We start from the raw sequence: 26,799 nt of genomic DNA, 5'->3' as shown, positions 1-26,799 counted from the left end.
CGTAGAGTAAATTTTAACCAGCCTTTGTGAAGGGCATTTGATACTTATGTATTATCTATTGATCCTGAAAGTTGGCTACCATAGAACCATGAATGCTAGTGGAAATTGTGCACTACGTGTTCTTATGGAATTTTGAAGGGTTTTATAGTAATATTTATTTTATAATTTTATACTCTTCTTTATTTAACAAACAATCAGTATTTGTTCCACTTTATTTTGACACTTCATAAAAATGCTTTCATCAATTTCTACTATTTTGTTAGACCTTCTGATTTTACTGGAAATTCTGTTTAGAAAGTTCCGAGTACAAATTTACCCAAAGGTAAGTGTTACAGTCTAATGCTGTTTGCTGAGGTGGCAGATCCTACATTTTAGTCATTTCTCGCAAACTATAGCAATAACAATTAATTTATATCCTTGTTTATAAAAATAAAAGATGATTTATGGAGAATTAATCAAGTTTACTTCACTCAAAAGTGCAGGTTTTATGAATGTGATGTAAAATCACGCTCATCCATAATTGGCACTAAATCATGCTACTTGGGTACAGTTTTGTGATCAACAGGATAATGCATAAGTACCAGACTTTCTAAAGGGAACTGGCATGAATTCATGTTACACATGCAAAAATTCATGAAACCTATACAGCTAATTCATTTACCAAAATTCAGATTTGGATATTAGTGTTAAAGTGAACTGCTTCATATATTCCCCCCTCCAAGCTTGGAAAAGGTCAATTTTTTAAATAAAGTATAATTATGAATATTCATGATAGATTTTGTCAATATAAGCTTTGAATGATATTGTAAAATGTATTTATATTTTAGGGATGATGTTGAATGGGATGAAGAACTGACAAAAATTGCTGAAGAGAAAATTAAGCTGAATTCTAGTCTTATTGTTTCTCCTGAAGAACAAGGTACATATATAAAGAATCTTGCTTAAGTTATCATTATTTAAATATATCAAAGGACTTGGATAAACTCTGATCTCAGTGTAATATATTTTTGCTTTAGTAATTTTAGTGTAATGTTATACATATAAGGAAATACAGTCAGCTGTTAAATTTGTATCCATCACTCTAAATTTCTGAAAATTTAATAAATGAACTACCAAATGTTAAGCTTTATCAATGTAAATGTTCGTTTAATTTACTGGGATTTTATTATGCATATTACCTAAACTGTAATTTTTTTGTGCAAATTAAGTGTGAATATATTTATTATAATAAAAAATAAGTTGTAATTCAGTACATACATGCATCTGTGTTCCAGAAAAGTATGAAACTGAAGCAGGTTTATTTTGGGACAAATTCTATGGTATTCACCAGAATCGCTTTTTCAAAGATAGGCATTGGTTATTTACTGAGTTTCCTGAACTGTGTATAAAACCAAACAATCATGAATTAAAAACTGAATCTCAAAATGTATGTGGAGAAAATACTGTTTCAAAGGAATCAAATCCAGGATTTCAAGCTAATCTACAATTGCAACAAAGGACTACCATATGGGAAGTAAGTATGTTTTACTATTCCTCTTATAACACACAGAAACTTAATTTTCATCGAGTTTACATTTTATTCAAGAATTTTGTGAAACAGTTAAGTTTTCTTTTAAGTTTTTTAATTTATTTATACACTTACTGGAACTGTAAATTTTAGAAGTTCATTAAATTGCATTCATTGACTACTAGCTTTTACCCGCAGCTTCGCTTGCATTGATGTCCTTAAATAAGTTTCAAAGGCTATTGAAAATAAAATAAAATAATTTGATTGTTTTCCCTTATTGCCTGACTAGGATAATCAGGATAAAAGTTTAGTTACTATTACTTATTTTTTAAGTTAAAATTACTATATCTCTCTCGACTCCATCAGTATACTGACAACAACGGCTTACTTCATTTTCTTCTTGACCCATAAAAAAAACTTGCAACAATTTATGCGGGTCATTATCTGTTGGAAAAAAAGAACCAATTTTATGATATATCTGGCTTCGTACAGTAAAATTTGGTGAAAACCTGGGCATTCTTGTCTCTTTGTCTACTCCAAAAGATGTCATTTGGAAGCAAGAGTTGTACTTTCTGATTTTACTTAGAAAAATGCTTTTTGATTCATCTGCATCGTATAAATATAGTTTTCAGCAGCTTTTCTGGTTCACCAAGTAAAGAAAGCGAAACTTTATCATTGGAACAGCACATTCCCGCAGTTTCGTCTTTCCATTTAAAAGCATCTCAAAACTGGCATTTTTTACTTATCGAATCGGGAACAATTAATGGATGATTATGGTAATCAATTGAAGGATTATATTGCAGTCCAGAATCATAAAATACAGACCAATTGTTATGCATGAAATTCTGCTGATGTTCGATTTGCATTTTTGCATGAACAATTCTTCTCACCTGCAATTGTTTTAGAGTATTTCTCACTCTAATAACTCCCTGTTGTTGAGCTTGTTCTTCCAAGCCAATCTGTGTGTCAACAGCTCTCAAAGAAGTTTGACGTTCATCTTGTTCTTTCAGCGTATTTGCATTTGAAGGGGTGTTTCAGCAGCTCTGAAAGCAGCTTGGCATTCAGTTTTTTCTTCTAAACAAATTTGTGTTTAAAGAGGCGTTTCAGCAGCTCTCAAAGCAGTTTGTCGTTCAGCTTATTCTTCCAAGCACATCTCCGTTTGAAGGAACATTTCAGTGGCTCTCAAAGTAGCTTGGTGTTTACGTTGTTCTGTTAAGTGAAGTTGTGTTTGGAGAAACATCTCGGTTGCTCTCATAGAAGCGTGACAGGAAGTTTGGGCCTCTAATCTGACTTGTCTTTGAGAAGTTGTTTCATCAGTTCTCAAAACAGATTGTCACCTTGCTTGTTCTTGTCTTTTTGCATCGTGTACAGAAGTTTCTTGAGATCGAGCAAATTAACTGCCTGGGCCCCAGATAAATTCCTAGACATGTCAGATTTATGTTTGTGAGACATTCCAAAAACTGGGGGGGGGGACCTGTCAAAAATTAACTGTAAGAAAGGAAATAAAGAAATAAACAAAAAGAGATATCTTACCTCTAAAATTAAAACAACTGTTGGTTAGGAACGAAGTTAAAAAAAATACTTAAAAATATACAAAAAATTCTCTTACCAAAAATAATAATAATAATAATAATAATAATAATAATTCGAAAAATAAAAACGATGAAGTATTTCACATAAAAAATATGATTTCAAATAATCATAACCGTTCTTTCTTCAATTGTAACATTAAATTTATGTATTTCAGGGATTTTTGTATGGATCTTTTAATATGTTATTTATGCAGAAACACTTCTCAAAAATATTCTGTAAAATTTGTAGTATTTTGTGTTAAACAATATAAAAAGAATAGCAAAATTAAAATATAAGTAATATTGTTAAAAAATGTACAGGCGTGGTAAGATGGCTTCCCCGCAAAGCAGTTTTAGAGTTGCCATAAAATAGAAAAGGAAGGCAGCGTTACCCCATTTGGTGAGAAATCGCCCATTTGGCGACAAAATTGCTGATATACCATGGACGGTTGGAGAACCTTCTGGAACGAATTCTTACCGGTTTAGCCCAGAATATTCTCGAACATAAGCCAAAAGCTATATAAACCCTGTTGGTCCGCAGTCAGTGTGCGTCTCTTATCGAATGTGTGTGTCTCGTCTAGCGAGTCAGTCCCTGCGTAGTGGATCGAGTTGACAGCCGGGCAGCGAGTGCTGAGTGGGTAGTCGAGTGCACTGCAAGAGTCTCGTAGTATATCATGGTTAGTGCATCGTCGAGAGAGCGTGTTGAGTTCTGGGAACGACTGAACCAAAGAGTTGAGAACTGTGCTCATGTGTCATCAAGTGCATCGCGAGTTGTAGCGTGGAGAGTCTCGAGAGTAAGTGAAGTTCCGAGAACAACCAAGCAGAGTTGGGTGCTTTGCAGGAAGCTGTCTCCACCCTGATAACCTGAAGGCTGTGTTGCTGATCGTGTCAGCGTGTTTATAGTAGTTCGTCGACGACTGTAAAACGTGTTTTATAGCTGTCCTGCAATACTGGCTAATAAAGTGTGTTTCGATACTTCATCAAGTGTTATCGTTATTCACTCCAAAATCTACGAACCCCGTACGAACGTGAAGGAAAAGAAAATAACGTAACAATGGGTGTCAGAAGGAAGAATTAAAAAAAATGCAACAACTTGTGTCAGAAGTGGGATTTGCGAGTGAATGCCAGTGGCCCGCCTGCAGAGGAAAGCCATGGCAGAAGAAATGAAGACTTTGATGGACCTGTTAGCCGAGTTGAAAGCCGGACAGGAAGAGATGAAAGCTAAGATAAAAGCTGGATGTGCTGAAATAAAAGCCTTATATGATGAGATAAAAGTTGGATATAAAGAGATAAAAGCTGGATATAAAGAGATGACAGCTGAGATCAATGCCGGACTGAAAGAGTTGAAAGCCGGACTGGAAGATAAGAAAGCAGAGTGGGAAGAAATAAATTATGAAAACACACTCAGCAAGTCTCAAACCATCTGAAAGTGCATGTGATGCAGAGATGACAGAAGTTAATGTGCAGCTTAAGCAGTGCGCTCCAGTATTGAAAGAAAATTCACCCACTTTCCAAACTATGTGTGCGTCTCATAGGGCAGATTTTGAATTGTTTCTAAACCTGGATACTTCTGCTTGTAAAGGATCGGATTCTATTCATGACCCTGGTGCAAACATTGGTACTGGCTTTCAGGAAATAGAGATAAATAAGCATGCACCCTCTACTAAAAATATCGAGGTGAACTGTACACCTGCTGCGAATGAATTACAGAGTGGTGAACGAACTGTTTTAGATCTTCCAGTGGATGAAAAGTTTAAAAGGTCTGCATCTTCAGAGTGTGATATGCAAAACAGAAATGTGTCTGAAAGTTACAGTGGAAAAGTATTTGACCCGGGTATAAATTAATGTAAAGACTGAGACTGAATTTCATTATGAACTTTAATTTGTAAACTTTAAAATTGTTGTGTGTTTAATTTATGTGTATAACTTGTACATAGTGTAAATATTTGTTTCTCTAGTTATGTTATTTGTTTGTTTTATTATGTTTTGTGTGCATCGAATTCGCCTTCTGACCAAGAGTTGTACTGCCTGGGATGTGCAGTCCTTGGGAGGGGGCAGTGTTATGAGATGTACAGGCGCGGTAAGATGGCTTCCCTGCAAAGCAGTTTTAGGCTTGCCATAAAATGGCAAGGGAAGGCAGGGTTGCCCCATTTGGTGAGAAATCGTCCATTTGGCGACAAAATTGGTGATATACCATAGACGGTTGGAGAACCTTCTGGAACGAATTTTTACCGGTTTAGCCCAGATTTTTCTCGAACATAAGCCGAAAGCTATATAAACCCTGCTGGTCCGCAGTCAGTGTGCGTCTCTCATCAAATGTGTGTGTCTCGTCTAGCGAGTCAGTCCCTGCGGAGTGGATCGATTTGACAGCCAGATAGCGAGTGCACCACAAGAGTCTCGTAGTATATCGCAGTTAGTGCAGCTAGAGAGAGTGTGTTGAGTTCCTGGAACGACTGAACCGAAGAGTCGAGAGCTGTGCTCGTGTGTCATCGAGTGCATCGCGAGTTGTAGCGTAGAGAGTCTCGAGAGTATGTGAAGTTCCGAGAACGACCAAGCAGAGTCGGGAGCTGTACTCCAGAAAGCAGAGTCGGGTGCTTTGCAGGAAGCTGTCTCCACCATGATAGCCTGATAACCTGAAGGTTGTGTTGCTGATCGTGTCAGCGTGTTTATAGTAGTTCATCGACGACTGTAAAACGTGTTTTGGAGCTGTCCTGACAATACTGGCTAATAAAGTGTGTTTTTGATACTTTATCAAGTGCCGTCGTTGTTCATTCCAAATCTACGAACCCCGTACGAACGTGAAGGAAAAGAAAATAACGTAACAACTGGTGTCAGAAGGAAGAATAAAAAAAAAACGCAACAATATGTTAAATTTGAGTTACGGTCATAAGTGCGTGGTACACTTCTCGTGTTTTGTAGCTTAAAATGATTGTCATTGTATAAACATTAAATGTTGACAGTTTCATAATGATAAGTTAAACAATGTAAAAGTTTGTCTGCGTGCTTAGGTGTGTGGCTTAAACTATGCAAACATTTTATAGCCTATAGCCTTTCCCAATATATCAAAAATATTTCTTGACAATTTCATGATCATTAGTTAAGGCGTGAAAGAGCAACACACAAACAAACTCGCATTCACATTTATAATATTAGTTAGGATTTTGTAAAACTTACAAATTTTTGGTTAACAAACTCTACGATTTGAAAGCAAGCAATAGAAACACTTTTCGAAACAAAGCATTTTTTATCTCCAACATGCGAGACTGTTGTCAAATTATTAAACATTTCTTTTAATGTAAGTTGTTTAAGTTGCTTTGTTTTATGTGATAATAATTGCTCTTTAATTCTATAAACAGACATAATTTCTTGTTCAGTTACATAGTTCCGCTATTCAAGTCCCGTTAATTGCTGTGCCGAAAATACCGACTAACTTGTCAATCTAAATTTTTTTGTTTTCACTAACCTCTCTGTCATATTCTTCATGTCTTTATCCATTTTTTGCAGCAATTCCACTTTTTGTTTGATGGACATCGAAACATACTTTCGTTTTGTACGATCCTTTGGGAGCTCCAGAATCGGAAATTCTAGTTGACATAATCAAAAGTTCAAGTTTACTTTTATAGTATTGCTCTTACAGTTTGCAAAAAATAATAAGCCGGATCCAATTTGAAAATTAAAGAACAACGCAATCATCAACATTAACTGAAATAGATTATTTTAGCTTATACCGTCCGTTATACATAAAACGCGCACGCGAAAACGTATTCTGCGCTTGCGCACACGCATATGCGCAGTCGTAAAAGGTATTACACGCATGCGTAAACGCCTATGCGCATGTGTCAACGCGGCGCATGCGCAGAAAGTTTTTAGCTGTGAGGTCCGGATTATGGGTTTCCGAATTAACGACTTTTGACTGTATAATTGCAAATTCTTGTGTTCCTATACCCTTTTCTATTTTATTTGTATGTCATTGCATAGCTATTATATTATTGTAAGCAATGTTTTCATGGATGAAATCTGTACAGTATTTTTTGCATATGTATTTGAAATTAGAATTGCATACTCTTAAATTTTGTGTTGTAAATTTCGTGATGAAAGTTTATGATGACTTAGCAATTGAAAGAAGTATTATTTGCTTAACAGTGTTTGTAAAACTGTTTAAGGGTCAGGAAACATATTATCCAATGCAAAAATTTAAGATAAGCTTCCATAGTTTTTCTGTTAATGTGCATTAATGTTGCAGAGCCATTTTTAGATCATTCATGGTAATGATTTTCAGCAGAAAATGGAAGTAATGAGTACATAGAACATTGCTAGCAAAGCCTATAACATTACATGTATCTGTACTTCACTGATGTCAAAAATTGCATTTACATATACAAAAATATTCATTTCTCAAAAACAATGAATAATGTTGAATAAATTTATTTGGATTGTACACAGCATTATAACATGAACAAATCCAGAAACATAACATATGGATGCATACAGCACACAACTGTTTCATGAAACAAATAAAATTGAGAAAACTGTTTATGTTAATAGGAAATGCAGTTTATCTTAACGCTTATACATATATCATAATGGTATTTCATGTAGTTATTCAGATTTTTAATTATAATTTGGGAAAAAACATTAAATTCTTTTGCCAGTATGGTCTTCAAGGCATTGAGGTATCTGTGAAGAAAATTTTGCTGTGCTACTGTTACTCTGAGTGTGTGCCATAAGTTCCCTGCAAGATCTATATCTGGAGATTTGCCTGACTGGTTTATTTGCTCAGTATCTTGGGAGTCCAAGAAATTCATCAGCCTGCACTGCTTAATGTAGATGCTTATTATCATCCTTATAAAGAAAACTAGTTCCACATGTGTACCTTTTCTAGTGGATCCTTTTTTGTTGCAAAATTCACTGAAACACAAATTTGTAGTCTACAAACACAAATTTTGCCTTGACAATCACAAATTACATGGAAGATCTTTGTGAGTTTTTAGCTTCAGAAAAATTGTACAGGAAAGAAATGTGTATCTGAATGTATCACTATAAAAATATGTATGGTATGAAATCAAATACATTTTATTCACCTGCCTCATGTCTCTACATGAAAATGAACAAATGGCACATAAGAATCTGCTTCTAACAGCCTCCTGGACTCACACAAACGTCTATTAATTCTGGCAAGGTACTTAGATGATGAATTATGATAAATCGTCATTATGGAGGAATTCATTAGTGATGTTAACTTGTAAATGCACAAAGAATACTTTCATGAAAAGGTACAAAGAAGCTTGCTTTTGAAAATGCTATACAGGACTAGCAAGGAAGAAACCCCAAAAATGATACTCTTTTCTTGCTCGCCTTCATTCAGGAAAAAACTTAAAAATCTGCCAAACAAGTTATTTTGAGCAGGCATTTTGTTACCACTCAGTAGAATAAGAATTTGGGGTGAAAATATGAGGCTGTGCTTTCACACCATCATACTGACAGTTCTCCATCTAAAGATTCTCTAAAATGATTTTTTTTTAGCTGCATAAAGAATTACTTGGATTCAATAATCACTAAAACTTCAACAAATCTTGAATTGCAAAAGTTCTTGGGAAATATAGTCTATGCTGGTGCTTGCCATACTTTGGTGATTTTATGCCTGTATTTGCATTTCAGAAACAGATTAATCAAATTGGATTGAATACTGATAATAAAGCTTGTCTGTTGCTCATCCTGTGAAAAAACAAATCCAACTAATTCAGGAAATATATCTTACTTACATTTTCAATGTGTTTGGAGGTGTGATGTTTTGTAAAAAAGTTAGTTAAAGGTTGCATTTGCAAGAAAGAAATAGCATTTTATACATGTATGACTGTTCCTTTATTAACGTAAAAGTGTACTACTAAAATCACTTCTTTGCATAAATCATCAAATTTGTTCAAACATTTATTGTTGCAGGGCTTTTTTTTTTAAATCTTATTTAGAGAATACCCATATAATTTTTATAACTATTGTTGCATCACAATTTTTATTTCCTCATTAAAAAGACAGTGTCTCTTCACAAGTTTTTCTTGTATGTATAAGTTTAGACAAATAGAAATCACAAGGTACAAGGTATAGAGTATAATTAGAATACTTCTACTTCTTCAGTAGAATTTTTTGCATGTCTTTTAGGGCATGCAGTTTTGCAATGTCATGAAGAAACATAGTATCTTCTTAGTTCTCTAGCTGCTAATCTTTAATTGTCTTTCTGAAGCTTTTCAGAGATTAACACTAAAATGCTGTTAAAACCATATATTTTGGGGATCTGAATTCTTTACGATTAATATCTTCTTTATTGAGTCAGTATTAACTTTCTGCTGCAGGAGGATCATTTGATTTTGTTCAGCCGAGCAAATTTAGAATGTTTCCATTCATGAGAATTCTATTTCCTTTTACTGTGAGAAGTAACAGACCAAGTACAGTTCTGACTTTTTCTCCAAAGTAATTGACTTCTATCAGATAATAATCCAAAAATACAAAAACTGGAAGCATTGTTTGTTGTACAGAAAGCATAGGTTTCATTGAATACATATTTTTAAAAACGTCAGATACTCTGCAATGGTGTAATGCACATTTCGATGCAAAATATTCAGTTTCTTAGTGATATCCTCTTCTGTGATTCATCTCTTTTCACGAATCATCTCATTAATGTGTTACACATTATGTTTTGCTGCTGATACATGGCTGTATATTGTTAAGGCAAGTGTTTTAAAATTTCTAGTTCACTGTAATAAATCATGTGATTGATAAATAATGAAATTGCTATAAAATACTGTATATCTGTGTTGAAAAATATACTTTTTTACTCATGAAAAAATTTAATAACTGTATTTTTACTACATTTTAACAGACTTCTTTTAAACAATGAGTTATTGTATTGCAGGTTGGATGTGGGGTTGGAAACACTGTTTTTCCCATTTTGGAGACTAATATGTAAGTCAGCATTCTTTCATCATTCATTGATCTTTCAGTTTTCTGCATTAAACTTATTTTGATTTACTTCTTGTTTATATAATTTGTTTTATTTGTTCAAGTCTCTTCAGTACTTAGTATATGTTTCTTTTAAATATGTTTTTAATTTTATGAAAGTTCTACACATAATTAGTGTATTTAACTGTTTTATATAATATATTTTTAACAAAAGTGATTAAAAAAATCATGTTACACTTATTTAATAAATGTAAGTAGGTAATACTGACAAACGAGTAATACAGTTACAGTTGATTATTAAATATAAGTAGGTAATACTGATAAACTAGTAAATAAATTATCATTTATAATTTTTTATCAATACTTAATCTTACTTTTTCTACTTTTATTTATTTAAGCATATTTTTATAAGAAATTTGGGTGCTCTCACATTATTTTCCAACCTTCCCACACAGTTGCCAAATTAACACATAAAAAACAGCAGCCATTTTTAAAAATGGTGGTGTGCTGAAAATTGCATAAAACGATAATGTTGTAATGAAATTAAAAACACAAGAAACATTGGTAATGAAACAGTAAAAATTGCTTAAACTAAACATTTATAATGCAAAATTCAGAATTTCATAAAACAGTAATTAATTAATTAGTACCGCAACACACATCCAGAATAAAACACTTAAGTTTCTGTTTTCTTGGTGTTGTAACTGAGTGCACAGTGATCTTTTTAACTTCAGAAACATCAGAAAATTGCAGAGCAAACTAATATTGCTCTCCATCTACATAACAACCTGTTTTAATTTAAAATAAAAAGTTAGAAAATTGGACAAATTAATTTCATGGAATACACTTTTCTACATTCTCTTCTACTAAGCGAAATGCTATATTTCTGAAAAAAATGCAATGCTTTCTTTCTCATTAGCAGGTTCACAGTGACATTACCATTTATTACAAGAAGAAAGAAAAGGGGGGAACTCTGCACACTGATTACAACAAACAGAAACCCTGAACATGACCCTTGAATTTTAAAACTGCATGAATTGCTACTGAGACAGGCTGCATTACACGCTGCCATTATGTACATACAACCATAAATAGTACCATTGCCAGGTAAATACATTTTTGTAAAATTATGGGTTGTCTATTTGGTGACATAGTGCTTTGTTGGTGATTCTTGTCAAGGTTGGACAAATAATGTGATATTACCAAATTTACACATAAGGCAAATAATGCGATAGTACAGCTGCCAAAGCACAAATAGCACTTTGGCAGCTGAGGATGATGGTTCAGTAAAACCATCGAAACTAGTGCTGTGAAAATTTGAAAATATAACACTAATTTTTGTTGTTTGATTTCTAAATTAATAAATATAGCCATATCAATTAAAATTGTAATTACTAAAAATTGAAAAGTTTTGATTTGTGTAAAAAACAATTAACCATGAAGTGATTATGCTGTAAAGCTATTGCTAGCTTAATGTTGAACCACTGATCGTTTCTACCTCATGTTGTAATATAAATGAAAGATTCATTGAATCAATTGAAGAAAATGTTATGTATATGTCATAAAAAGTTTAATACATTAGAAACTCTACAGGCCCGTCTACACGAAGCGATTTTCTTGGCTGACTTTTTTGTAGAGCAACAATTTTAAGGATCTGCGCATGCGCCAAAAATTGGTCAGGTTCTCTGCCGCGATTTCAGAACTGGTGTTCACTGCTCACTAGTGTATGATAAAATCGGAGTCTCTATCCAATAAGATTGCTTTGAGTGATCACGTGCTTTTCTCCTCATTTGGAATAATAAACATGGCTGCATTTCGTTGGAGCGAAACTCAACTACTAGATTTCTATAGAGAAAATGTTGTGTTGTGGGACACGAGTAATGTAAATTTTAAAAATAAAAAATTAAGGGATTCTCTTATTTTGATAAGATTTGTTTTTCCCATTACTTTATATATTCAAATATTTTCTAATTCTGGGTGAAAATGATTTTAACTCTCTCAAGAAAAGTTCCAAAAACTATTAATGATGTCATGTAATGGATACTAGATGAAAATATTCAGAAACTACTTGAATCTGTGGTCGCACTTAAACTTTTCTGACAGTTTCTGCATGTGCAATCATAGCTTAGTGGTAAAGAGTAGACTAGGTTTTCTCCGTACGTCGAGATCTTGAGTTCGATCCCCTACCCTAATTTTGGACTTTCTACGCCTGGAAGAACTTTTTAATTTAGTTTCTCCATCACTAAATTTGAACTGCATGACTTAAAAGTCACGTTTTATTTTTTCGCCTACGGGTGGGGTGTTTATTGAATTTTAACGTCTTTCTTTTTATTTTTCGAATGGCCATTGGCACGTTTTTAGATCTATTGGTCAAAAGAAAGTCAAAAGTCACAAACTCAGTTTTGTGTTAATTGAATTTTACGAAAGCAAATTACAGCCCAATTTAATTCAATATTGCTAAATTTTATTTGCTGATTAACTGATAGAGTCATATAATCATAGTTTTCAGATTGTATTAGTTATTTAATTATGCTGATATTAGTTTTTTAATGTTCAATAAATATGCTGCTTAAGACTTTGCGCCTTTATAATATTTCTTATTTAAAATTTTTGCACTGAAATTACACTGTTGCTTTGTAATGTAGTAATCTTTATTCTTTATCAATACTTTTTACTCATATTGGTTTGATATTCATGATATTATTGTCTATTTATTCATTAATAAAGGTTTTGATTTAAAGCACAATAGTTAATTATTTTTTCTGAAACATGGTTATTTTATTATTTCAAGATTTAAATGCACAAATAGGAGTACCAGAAAGTGAAATTTAAAAATAAGTAAATAAACTAAAAAAGGAGTAATTTGTGTACTCAGTACACAAAAGAAAAGCATTTTTTTCTGGTCCAAACGCATTTTTTGCCCCTTCTGTAACAGTTAAGTTCAAAATTGTAGCTGTATCTGTAGTAGCAATTTAAAATAGTCATCCATTATTTTGACTATTTGACAAACACCGTAAGCTTTGCTTACAAATCGTAGACAGTGTGACGCTGTAGAGGGTGGGAACATTTCCTTTCATAGTGATTGGCTGAGTGAATTTCTGTACTAATGAGAAAATCATTCCGTGTGGACAGGCGAGCTATCTTAGATATTGTCGGCCGAGAAAATCGCTACGTGTAGAAGGGCCTTAAAGGCTACCTTATCCAAACATGGCAGAAAATCTATTCAATATGAACGTAATAATATTTACTGATTCATATAGCAGACATGATTAATATTAAATGCTTGAAATATTCAAGGCTATACTAACTTTTCATTTCACAATAAAAAATTCAAATGTCTAAATTGTATGATGATTTACAGCATATGAATTTCCCAAAAGAGAAATATAATAAGCTATTTCTCAAGCCATATTGATTCTGAACATCTTTTTCTTTTCTTTTCTTGCAATATTATTGCATTTTATGAAAGTGAAGGAAAAAAGAAAAACTTGGCAAGTGTTATCCTAACATAGTTCATTGCTTGTAAGTTAAAAATCTGTGACATGGAATATTTCTGAAATATTTTTGCTTATAAACTTTACGTTTTTGCTATCTAAATTTTTTGTTTTGTGTTTTTAGCGTAAATTGTTTGTTCACAATACAAAGCTTAAAGTTCAAAATGTAGACAAAAAATTTAGATAGTAATATGGCGGCGTGGAGTTTCTTGCCAAAAATGTTTGGCAAGAAATTTGTCGCCAACCGAGGGCGTATATGAGAGTAGTTTCTTTTATATAACTGATCATAATTGGGACAATGGACAACATAGACAGCAAAATGACACATATAAGACAGGAAGGCAGGGAAGTTAGTAAGCATTTCGTCAAAGTGGTATTTATAGAGCTGGTTCCTTTTTTTAAATTTTTAACACTGCAATTGGGTAAGAAATATCCACTATGCTTCTCGTACAATAAGCATAATGCAGATTCATTTTCAGATGATGCATTTTAGATTCATACATTTGTACTTTTAAAGCAGGAAGAGGATATAGCCAAATTAGAAGGATTATTGCTGAATTAAGCTTAGTGATTTTTTTTCATTTTATATCTTTCATATATATTTCATACACACATAAAATATATATATGTGTATATAGTATATATGTGTGTGTGTGTAATTTGGGATACTTGCATATTATTGCGAACACTAAAAGTTGCCAGATTTTCAGAATATCCCAAACTCTGGCAACCATGTTGGGCCCACCAGCGGGCGAGCAGTGAAGACGCTGAACACTGGTAGTTCGGTCCGAGGTTCGAATCCCGCGAACGGGCTGGCTGCATGGGCGTTTTCGTGGTTTTCCCCGTGTGTAACGTGTATACGAACCAGTTTCCCTTAGAAAGTCCTCCACGAAAGGCATCCCTCCCCTTAGGCAGATAGCCCTAGTGTGCTTTGCCATAATTAAATACACCAACACCAACTGGCAACCATGTTCATAAGTCTTTCAGTCAAGCAATACCCTTCTTTTCATTTGCAATCTCTTTGTTGTACAACAGTTTTTGTTGACAAATCTTGATATTTTTTGCCTTCAACTCAATTTTAAAATATGCTCTTGTGAAATTGGCCAGCAGTGGAAGAAACTGCAGCAAAATGAAATCACTGAAGATAACAAGATGAATTGAGAGGAGTTTAATAGATAGCTGGTGCACAATGCCGAGTTTGTGCATTTTTCTGATTTTTTTAACAGATCTATGTGTATATGTGGAGAAGAACAACACTAAAAAATTAGAGAAAGGTTTCATGAAAAATCTTAGGATGTTATTTTTTAATGCATCTTATAATTCATATTTAATAATTAAAATTTGTGTTTTAACTTTTTTTTCCTTTTATGTATTAATAGTGTTTACGTACTTATGTTAAATATCAAGAGTTTCAGAATTTTTTTTATAAGTCAGAAAAATCACCAAATCATGAAAATCGCTCAATTAGTAATTTTTACGTTTTCATCTGTTGACTGCCATGTTTTGCTAAGGTGGTTGCATTGATTTGTAAGTACCATATTTTGTAATGTGGATTAGGTAGTGTAATGCATTATTTTACATTTCACTACATTATATATAATTACAGTACATTAAATTTCACTGCATGACATATAATATTCTACATGTCTGTGGAGCATCTTTATTATCCTCCTATATATCATAAAATGTGAATCATTTAACATGTTAACCCCTCACCTGCCATGGGCGTATATATATGCCTTTCCAAAATGCTATCATTGCTTTGCGCTGCTACCAGTAAAATTATTCACAAAGCTTTGAAATGCAGCACCACAATGACCTTAACACAGTATGCAAAGAAGGGCACTATTTCAAAGAAAAGAGGAAGACCTAGAGAGTGGGATGTTTCTGAAATGGTGAAAATAATGACTGCCCAGTTATTCATTGTGTTTCTGATTGAGTAAAACGTATTATTTTTATTGTGTGTCTTCCATTATTGTTTACAGTTTGTAGTAGGTACGAATATGTATGACAGTGAAATAGACAATTACTTTCTGTCATCTTCAGGATTGGACACCGCAGAATGTGATATTACATCAGATGAAGAGGATTACGACTATTCTCCGAAAGATGGTCGACGTTGGGTACGACTTTATATAACAATACTTGCCTGTGCTGCCGTCACACTTTCTATTTAGGTATACTGATTTTACAATGTAAACACTGAAACCTGATATTACACTTTACTGGTTTAAAAATAAATTGATCAGAATTCCATTTTGGGGGATCTTTTTTGTTATACAAACATCATTTTTATTATACTTACATCTTTTTTATTATACTTTTACTCTAAACATTAAATTTTGTATTTTTATATTTTCTTTTACTCTTTATTTTTTTAAAGTAAACAGGTTTTAGGCAGCAAAACTTGCACTTATTTCCTCCCTAATACATTGCATAACTACGCACGCCTGTGTAAAAAACGGTGGCACTGGGGAGTGAATCTTGTATGTTTTCTGTGGCAGTTAAGGGGTTAATACAAGGAGGCAGAAAGAAAAAAAGGTATTTGTTATCTAGTGCCTGGTAATATGGTAATATACATTGGCTTTCCCTTTAGAGGATAGGCAGTATGCCAATTATGCCTTCCTATAAAATAGCCATTATTATCAAAATTTAGTCTTGGAAATTTGGAAGACTAACAAAGAGGGAACAGATAAAATTGCTTTACAGGGCTGAAAACAAGTGAAGGCAGCAGAATTAAAGGGCCGAGAGTAGGGAATAAGTTGGAGCATCTTACATACTAATTTAGCATTAAAAGAATGATTGAATAAGTATTATTTTCCAAAGTGATTTAGATACTTGCTTAGTAAATTTTGAAATAGAAGAGACTTTCTATCATTGATACATAAGACTGTGTTAATATTTTAGCTCAATTTGCATCCTTTATAATAAAAAATTTGAGAAGAAATATGAGCTTTATGAATATAATGCCATAATAGAAACGTCTGTTTTAGTATTAAAAGAACTTATTCATAAATCAAAGTGTAACAATAAAAGATTCATTAATCTTCTAGATAGTTCTTATGTATGTTTGCATTTATGGTTGTTATTTTTTTAAATTCAACAGCAATAATTAATTGACCAACAATTAACAACAGCAATAATGAAATTAATTTAATAAATATGACAACCTCTTGTTTGTATGTATGGTTGTCATTTTCTTAAGTTCAACAGTATGTGATTACTTATGGCTGTTGTACTTGTTTGCATTTATCATTGTTATTTTTTAAAATTCATATTTATGTCTGTTATGTTTGTTTGTATTATGGTTTTCTTTTTTCTTTTTTTAATTTCAACAGTATGGGCTAATTTTATTGCAAACCTTTCTGTACAGCATTGAAAATTACTTGGAAACTTTTATTTGAACTTTAAGGGTTGCTTTCTTGATTATCCCTGTGTCTGGTAATGTGGATTTTGGAACCACTGCATAAATAATTATAAATGTGGTCAAAGCATGGTTTGGATTTTCTGGTACTTATAATGACGAAAACAAAACAGTGCCAAGTATTTAAACGTTTCTTTGGCATTCTTATCTGGGAGTTTAGTGTAGAAATGCTCTTGATAGCTGTGGATGTCTTGAACATAGGAAATGTTAAACATTGCTCTTACTCCAATAAGATTAATATTTATTTGCATTTTTTAGATATAGAATCACACAGACAAAAAATCAGTCCTCGTTCTTTTTCTTCTCTTTTGCTTCATGTTGCCATTCTGGCGAAAAGAAAAGTGCATGCAAGAAGTTTCACAGATGGCGCTTCATGAAAGCGAATGATGTCACCACAATAGCTATTAACTATAAAGAGAAGACTTTTATATAGAGAATAATTTTTTCTAGTTTGATATTCATCTTCAGGGAAAAAAAGGGGAAGATGTATCAAATATGCAAAAAAAATTAAGCTTACTCTTTATTTTGGAAAAAATTCTTAAAAGTAGACATTCAACTTACAATATTACAGCCTTGTTTCTTGATATTGACTAATGTTTTAAATCGTTAACCCAAAACAGCAAGAAAAAATGCATAATTCATGATATACAAGGGCGAGTCAAATGAAAGTGAGCCAATGCGAATATATGACAAACAGAGTACTTTATTTAAAGGTAGTCTCCATGAACATTGAGACATTTATCCCAGTGACAAATGAGCCGCGTGATCCCTGTCTCATGAAACTCCTTGGGCTGTCGATTCAAAAAGTCTGTAACCGACTCCTTCACGACGTCGTCCGACAAGAATCTGGTACTCTTGAGATGTTTTTTCAGTTTCTTGAAAATGTGAAAGTCGCATGGCGACTAATCTGGGCTGTATGGAGGATGTTGCAGCGTGTCCCACTTGAACTTTGCCAGTTGTGTCTTAACCACATCAGCGACGTGGGGACGAGCATTGTTGTGTAGCAAGATCACACCATTCGTCTATCTTTCAGGTCGTATGTTCTTGATTGCGACACGCAGCCGATCCGGCGTTGCACAATATCGCGAACTATTGATAGTTGAACGTTTAGCAAATTCAATCAGTAATTAATCAGTAATGCTTATCCTCCTTTCTTGTCTAATCAGCTCATCAACCTGTGCAATTGTGTCGGGGGTGATTGCAAGGTGGCTTTGGCCCGGTCTTGGATCGTCTTTGCAACTTTCACGTCCTTCTCTGAACCGTTTGCTCCAACGCTTCACAGTGGCCAATGCGATGCAATGTTCACCGTACACAGCAGTCATACGGCGACTAATTTCATGTTGGGAAACACCTTCAGCTGTCAAAAACCTGACCACACCACGCTGTTCCTCTTTTGGAGCGTCCATTATGTCACGCTACTATCTTCAACACAGTGTAAGAGCACCTTAAAGAACTTTAACCTCACACTTTCGCGCCACTTTCGTAAATGAAGGCTGTCTCTGTGCTACGCGCATGCGCCGCAGATGATGGACCGAACCATTCTTGCTAAGGAGGGATTGGCTCACTTTCATTTGACTCGCCCTTATATCTAATTAAAAACATTAAATAATATCATTGAACTACATTACATATTTTTTTACTTTTTAAACGTATAGAAGATATATAATATTCTCATGTTCGTCTAGATTCATTTTCATCTAATATCCTATTAAAATGTTTTACTATTCCACCTGGGCCATCTCTGTCAATAATCGCTACTGATAAATCATATTAAACTTTAAAACAGCCATTTTCAGTGATTGTTAATATCTGAACACTTTCAGATTTTTTATCTGTGTTTTAATATTTTAGAATTTCTGAGTTTTTATTTTTTTTCCCATTTATTTAGTAATAAATATATATATTTTTTTCTTTTAGAGACACTGATGTTTTTGTTTACTGCTGCGATTTTTCTGAGGTTGCTGTTTCTTTAGTGAAGGTATGTCTGAATATGAAGCATTTTCATGTATGTTTTAATATCACATTTCTGACTGATAAATAAAAATGTTTTGAGTTAAAAAAACGGCATGGAATCAGCAGAGATCCGTGGAATTATTTATACACTTTCTTGTGGGATATTTCTTGTATTTTGTTTAAGGTGTTGCTTTTCAGTTAATAAATATAGTATTTCAGTACTATTCATTGAGCACACTATAAATGTGATTGCTACTTCATTTTTTATTCAGTACAAAGTCCGTAATCCGGACTCGTCGGGACTTTGGCGATTCCAGATTAGGGGTTTTTTCCAGATTATAGATCATCAATTTAAATCTGGTAAGATAGCATGCAGAAATTATACAATTAAAAATATGAAACCGTAATGTATGAAATAAAGAACAATTATGATCTAAAGGGTATCAAAATTTACAAAAAGAAAAAGCTTAATATTTATTTGTTTACTTTATTAAACATTTCTTTCAATGTAAGTTGTTTCGTTTTTTTGTGCTAATACTTCCTCCTTAATTCTATAAACAGACATAATTTCTTCTTCAGTTACAAAGTTCCACTGTTCAAGTCCTGTAATTGCTGTGTCGAGAATACCGACTAACTTGTCAATCGAAATTTTTTCGTTTTCAATAACCTCTCTGTCACTTTCTTCATTATCGGAAGCGCGAGGGTAAACGCTTTATGCGCATACATAGCGGACCGTGCATTAAATGCGCATGTGTAAGTTTGTGGCTTTGAGGTCCGGATTATAGATCATTTCCGATAATGGACGTTCGGATTACGGACTTTGTACTGTATCACTTTGATCATTTTTTAAAAGCAAAGGAAAAATGGAGAGTAAGTCTTTTGTTAATCCACTATCATAAAATCATTATCAGAAAAACTCTTGCATTATTTAAAAAAAAAAAAAAAAAAAAAAAAAAAAAAACTTTTGCTTTCTTGCAATGCTGCTTTGTATCTGATACATTGGATTGAATTTTAGTAGCCAATTAAATATTTCTAAGCATCAAATTTTGTAGATTTTAGTATGTGTGTTTTAGAACAATATGAGTTTTGAAGTCTGATTGATAAAAACCCATGTTATTCATTATTTGAAGAAATGAAGACTGTTTTCATTGACAATTCTAAAAATTTATCCTTCTTAATAAAATTTTTAAGCAAAATATAAGAAATTACGCATTTTTAATATGTATAGCAATTCATTTTTATTTATTTATAAAACGTATTATCTCTAAATGTCTAAAAATAGCTTAAATAATACTTTTTATGTTATAAAAAATATCATATTTTTCTTTTTGTTTCTGACTAATACTATAAGCACTAAAAAGTATTCAACAATTAGTTTTCTTAACCCCTCGATGATAGCATAATTTTCAAGAAAACAGTGAAAGTACTTATTTTTGTTATTCAAGAAAATTGTTTAAAAATAAGTGTATTAAGAATATATGTATTCATATTTAATTTTTCAGAAAAAAAAACATTCAATCAGGGTTAAAAAATGGATAGTTTTTAATCTTTTTGGGACATTTCTTTGGAACATTTCAGCCCAGAAATATCATGGGCATGAGAAATAGAGGGAATAGAAAGCCTCACTTTGTAGTTTTGACAGAAACGAGAAGGAAGGGTTAAATAAAAGTTGTACTGCACAATCTGTTCTGTTAAATAAAGGTTAGCTTTAAATGACATTACTTCAGAGTTATAAATATAGGTGCATTCATTGATAAAAATTGTGTAATAAAAGGCAAAAATAATCACCTCCCGATTAAATTGGTCATTTTCATGTAGCACAAAAAATAGCTTGTACTTCCTAGTCCATGGGTGTCAGCTCTAGATTCAAAGTGTAATGTTTTGGTCTGTAGTATCTCAGTGATATTTAGAGGAGTTAAATCTATAAATTTTAAAAGCCACTGTAGATAGATGATCTGAAACACAGATGAATGGCTCTTAAGCCAAATCTGGATAGCATTGGCTTATTGGGGCTTGACATTATCCTTTCAAAATGAAGGCCATGAAAAACCAGCATATATTTTGAATTATTGCTTTTCTTTTCTTTTTTTTTTTTTAATTAACTATTTAGTATACACCCATATCACAATTAATGTGAGATGAGGTTAAGATTAAAGTTGAAGAAGGCAGTGGCATTTTAGAGGTATTATAATGAAATAATAAACATAATTATGGTATGTACAGAGTGAAAGGAAGTTAGATGAAAACATCATAAAACAGAACAGCGTTCATCACATCAAAAGGAAAAGTTTAAAGTCTCTAACTACTACGTAATAACATCAGGATCCATTCTCCACACTGCCGTCACAGCATCTCTCACACGCAGAAGGAAGGACTCAATTCATCACACAGCATTCAGAATCATCTAGCTGCTGATGTTGTTGCCAGGTGGGAAAGAGAAAGGCAGATGAGTTGTAGGAGCGAATGACCACATGGCCCGCCTGGGGGGTGGATCTGAAAAGAGAGGAAAAAAACAGGAAAAGTGAAAAGAAAAAAAAAATCAATATCCAGGTGGAGAATGTTAACTTTGTGCACCACCAGTTCACCTGATCAGCAGAGGCTGACAGGATAATGGTGTCTTCATGGCATATCTTCCATACTTTGTAACAATCAAATGGATGTGTTTCAACAACATAAGGACCGAAGAATTTTTTATAAGAAGTTGTCTCATAAGGACCGAAGAATTTTTGACGAAGTTTAAATCCAAGTTTCAGTTCAAGTCGAAGATTCAGTCCAAGTGAAAGTTGCTGTCCAGGCTGGATTGGCATTTGGTCTCCAAGTTTGTATTTGCAGGCAGGTTTGTGATGTTTCTTATATTGTCGTATATGTGCTTGCTATGAACAGAGGGTGTTCCGTTGAGCTTCAATGCATAAGGCAGCTTTTTTTATCATCTTGCTGTGGCAGCAATTTTTTTTTTTTTTTTTAAATTCCATTTAAATTTGCTTTGTTTACACTTCTAGGCCCGTTTCTTGCATTTCTTTGGGCATGAAGCGCCTAAAGAGTATAAAACTAATTTTTCTTCCAAGTATTTCAGTACTTTTTGTTGCCTCAAAAGCTTCAACTGCATCTTTTTCTTGTATGTAACTTATGGTAACATTTGGATTGACAGGTGATAAATCCGATAAAAACCGATAATCCAGAACGGCCGAAGTCCTGACGAGTCCGGATTAAAGACTTTTGACTGTATATATATTCCATTATATAGACGTCATTGTTCTGCCCATTTGCAGTGGTTTTCTCATCATTGCAAATGAAATAACTTTATATCACGTAAGTTGATACAAAAGTTCTGATATAAAAGTACTTATATACTTTTATATATAAGTATAGCTGCAAAGAAAAATGTGAATTGATTGGAGAAATTCCTTACTAATATCTTTCATTTGTTATATTTGTTAATAATTTGAAAACTTATTTCATTTATTCTGTAAGAAACTTTGGTAGGAACTTCCTTGTGATTGCTTAGTCTGATACAAACTTTGAGTAATTTTGCTTTAGAAAGTATTTTTAGTTAAGTCTTGATTCAAATTTATTACAAAGTATTTTAAACTTTTGTTTCATTGAAGGACTGAAACATTAGAAAGTTAATAATTATTAAATTCTGTACGTGAGTGGCAAAAATGCTTAATTTCATTATAATCAACATTCATTGTCATTTTTTTATATGTGGAATGAATAAAATATTGCCAATAGCTTTTATTCAGTATAAAGCATTGAAAAATGTCTGCTTTCATTTTATTTAATAAATTAATTTCAAAGTTAAAAAAATCTCGATAATATATCTAATAAAAAAAATCTCAATCATATATTTTTATATATCAGTATGTTATTAAATGATGTAAAAAAATGCAGTCTTTTTTTTAAAAAAAAAAAAAGAAAGTACTTTTTTTACTAGGCGGATGTTTGCAAACTTAATTTTTTGTTTGTGTTTTTGAAATTTTCACGTATTTTCAACATGTAATAAAGAACATAAAATATTTTTAAATATAAGCCACATTTATTCCTTATTTACAGAGTCATGATTTATATGATCCCAGACGATGCCATGCATTTTTTTGTGATATATCTTCAGATAATTGGAATATTCCCTTTGAAGAAGAAAGCATAGATTTTATTATTTTAGTTTTTGTTTTGTCTGCCATTCATCCAGAAAAGTAAGCAAAGTTAAAGTTCTTTCTGATATAGTTATTTCTATTTTTGTAGAATCATAGTAATTTTCATTTCTTTTTTACTATTGCTTCCTCTTTTTCACACTTCTTATTACTATTATTCTATTTTCATTTCATGCGCATATGCCTAAGTTTTCAAAGATCATTTAATACAGTTCCAGTTTTGGTTTATTCACTAGAAATCTGGTTTAGTTAAAAATAAATCCACTCTGTTTTCTGTCTGTTATTAGATTTACGTCTCCAAATCCCATTTACTCAATTTCTGTGGTTTATTGTAACTCAAATAAATTTTAAACTAATGGTATAAATTGTTTGTACGTTATAAAATACATTCCAAGTAAGGAACTGAATGAAATAAAACAGCTCAAAGCACCCAGTCTTCCAATGACAGTCCTAACCACAAGTTCAGATGGAACATGTGTGATCCAACTGAATGAAGATTATCTGTTTATGCAGTGCTTTGATGAGAAGTAGGATATTTAGTAATGAGTAAGTATTAAAGTTTATAAGTACTCATCCCTTCAAACTGTAGATAATACTCTACATTGCAGTGCATTTAGCTTTTGGAGATTAGACTGATATATCAGAATTCTGTGCTCTTATATATTGAGCAGTGAATTTGAAATGATAGTAGTTAACTATTTGAAGCAATTGATTTTATTTGCTAGGGATTTTATAATATTTTTCTTTTCTCTCTCACTAGGTCTTAACTTTAACTATTTGAGGAAATTATTTTCATCAAAAGATATTTCTTCGCTAAAGGGATATGGAGTACTATTGCTTTGAGGTGTAATCATGAGGCTCCGAAGAAATAGTCTTCTGTGAAGGGGGAGGAAGAGAGAGAAGCTTAGGAATTTTAGTTATTAAATGAGAATGCATTTCCTTTCATTAAATATGTCTTTTAGAACATTCGGCTGCCTTTGGAAGTTTACATGCATGCCTTGATAATTTCTGGTGGGTTGCCAAATTGAAAGAAGATACATGTTATTCAATGACCAGGAACAGTTTCCTGTTTTGTGTTCTAATTGTCGAGAGAGCAAAATGCTTGGTTATGGTATGTAAGCGTAAAATGGTAATTGTCATGAGAAATGGGGAGCAAATTTTAGGGAATCTTTTTTTTTCTCTTCTCATTGAAAATTTTGGGGAAGGCATTTGCTTTTTCTTGGGGGGAAGGGGACGGCTTAATATTTGTACCAACTGGATGTTTCAGTGGATGTGCTTGCCTTTTCCATGGGCTATTGCTTCTCATCTGTTTAAAAAATAATAATAATAGTAATGAAAATGTGTAACTGGTCTTTCAACTGGCACGAACCTGAAAACACAGTGCAACAATAAAGGAGTGTTTTTCTCCTATATGGATGGTTAGACTTAGTAAAACGAGTATTTAAGCTGTTGTGAATATTTGTTTTGCTTTTAAAACACTTTTGAGGGTAAAACAAAAAAGCTTCTGTAATTATTTTAAAATTAATTTCACTTGTCTTCTTTTATATTTTTTTCATGGTTAGGGTTTTTTTCCATGCAATTATGTCAGAGTATTTAAATGTGTATCAGTTTTCTCTTGAGAATTCACTTTGTACTCTTCTTTTCTGAACTTTTTTTCCCCCAAAAGTCATCTAGCTTTTTTCCTTTTACAGAGTTGGTAGGGATTTTAGACCTAGCATCTCAAAAAGTTTGGAAGGATTTAAAGGCAAGATCTACAGTTCCAGAAAAATGTGACAAAATGAAAAATGAAGTGTTTTTCTCCTATATGGATGGTTAGACTTAGTAAAACGAGTATTTAAGCTGTTGTGAATATTTGTTTTGCTTTTAAAACACTTTTGAGGGTAAAACAAAAAAGCTTCTGTAATTATTTTAAAATTAATTTCACTTGTCTTCTTTTATATTTTTTTCATGGTTAGGGTTTTTTTCCATGCAATTATGTCAGAGTATTTAAATGTGTATCAGTTTTCTCTTGAGAATTCACTTTGTACTCTTCTTTTCTGAACTTTTTTTCCCCCAAAAGTCATCTAGCTTTTTTCCTTTTACAGAGTTGGTAGGGATTTTAGACCTAGCATCTCAAAAAGTTTGGAAGGATTTAAAGGCAAGATCTACAGTTCCAGAAAAATGTGACAAAATGAAAAATGTCTTCATTGTGTTAACACATAATAGGCATGTTTCATAGGAAATTTGTAATGAATTTCTTAGCTTTTGAAGGATTTTTGGAAGAACAGGGAAAACAAAATTATTTAAATTATCTTTTTTTATCCCAGAAGTCTTTCTCTTAACACATTTATCTTCCCTTTATTTTCTTACCTTTGCACTAGACAAAAGCTTTGAAGCAAGAAAAGAAATTGAAAACCAACAATTTAATAAAAAATTCATCTTATGTGTGTCAAGGCTCCGTACACACCTCAGTACTTGGCCTAAATTCTAAAATTTTTGCCATCCCTTGATTTTGTTGTTTAGTGCTTCACTAAATTCTAAAAATTCTGGCAGATTGGGCATTGGCCCCGACCTTATATCATTTCGTATTTATTTTCAGTACTCGCAATACAAAAGAAATAACAGTTTCTTGTATACATTCTAAGTACAAGCAGTTCTTTAGAATAACAGAAGTCTTTTATTAAATCAGAAACTTCTAAAATGAAGAGGAAATTCTTTGAAAAAGAAATTGATTTTACAAAGAGAAAGAAAATTATTCTTCAATTATTGAAACAAATTAGAAAATGAAGCAGAGACTAGTGAGAACATTGCCTTATTTATTGAAACAAATAAACTTAAAAAAGATGTTAAAGAAACAGAACTATGTAAATTAGCTAAAATATTTGGGAAATTTTCAAATTGAAAGGACCGTAGATATTTGGTTATTTATTGTTGCTACAAAACATAAATGTTTCATAGCTTTTAATATATAGTTATACTGATACCATAAATTATATTAATTGGTATTTTATAGAAACTTTTAAAAAAGTGTAATTGTTACCATATAAGGTATTTTCTCTTCTTTCCAGCATGCCTTCATGGTATAATGGTTAGCACAGTGTATATTCAAGAGGTCCAGGTTTGAGTGTCAGCGTGGACATTTCACATTTTTCATCTCTCCTGCTCAAAAAAAAAAAAAAAAAAAAAAAAAAAAAAAAAAAAAAAACTAATGTCTCTACAGTAGCACCCAAACTAAAAGGTGGTGGATGATGATTCTTCACCACTACAATTTGGCTATTGGGTCCCCTAATCCCCAGTTGCCCTTTAGAAAGTATCGCCATTTAAAATGAGGGGGTATATAAGGTATTTTCTTCCTCCTTCCAGCATGCCTTCATGGTGTAACAGTTAGCACACTCGGTCCGTATTCAAGAGTTCCAGGTCGAGTCCTAGCGAGGGCATTGCACATTTTTCATCTTTCTTGCTTCAAAAAGAACCTAATGTCTCAACAACCATGTAAATCAATTATAACTAAGGATGTCTAACTACGTAATTTAATTATTTGTAACTAGCTGTTTACCCTTAAAAGTTATCTCTATGTTGTTAAGGTTACTTATTGGCTTTCTTAACCCTTATTGTGGATGTAAGATATAACACAAAAATCTAAATATTGACATAAAACTTTATTCTGTACAGCTAATGAGACTTAAAATAACACAAAACAGCCTATCACCATTGTGCTTCAATGGCTTATTCAAACTTCATATTAAATACTGTATACAGCTGAAGG

The 26,799-nt window shown here is 32.6% G+C and overlaps 1 protein-coding gene across 2 annotated transcripts in view; it reads left to right on the top strand.

Moving 5' to 3' along the window:
* The window catches only part of Mettl2 (methyltransferase-like protein), a 63,007-nt gene that overhangs the window by 21,187 nt on the left and 15,021 nt on the right, over positions 1 to 26,799 (top strand). For both annotated transcript variants that reach the window (XM_085824944.1, XM_085824943.1), the window contains exons 2-6: positions 828 to 919; positions 1,275 to 1,513; positions 9,986 to 10,035; positions 18,868 to 18,928; positions 22,957 to 23,096. In XM_085824944.1, the coding sequence (XP_085681070.1) occupies positions 828 to 919; positions 1,275 to 1,513; positions 9,986 to 10,035; positions 18,868 to 18,928; positions 22,957 to 23,096 (582 nt within the window). The remainder of the gene's footprint in view (positions 1 to 827; positions 920 to 1,274; positions 1,514 to 9,985; positions 10,036 to 18,867; positions 18,929 to 22,956; positions 23,097 to 26,799) is intronic.

This window comes from Stegodyphus dumicola, chromosome 10 (genome assembly GCF_044657685.1).
Source record: "Stegodyphus dumicola isolate Sdum_Otavi_A_Nest chromosome 10, ASM4465768v1".
In the NCBI taxonomy this organism is placed as follows: domain Eukaryota; kingdom Metazoa; phylum Arthropoda; class Arachnida; order Araneae; family Eresidae; genus Stegodyphus; species Stegodyphus dumicola.
This window is presented reverse-complemented; position numbering and strand designations above follow the sequence as displayed.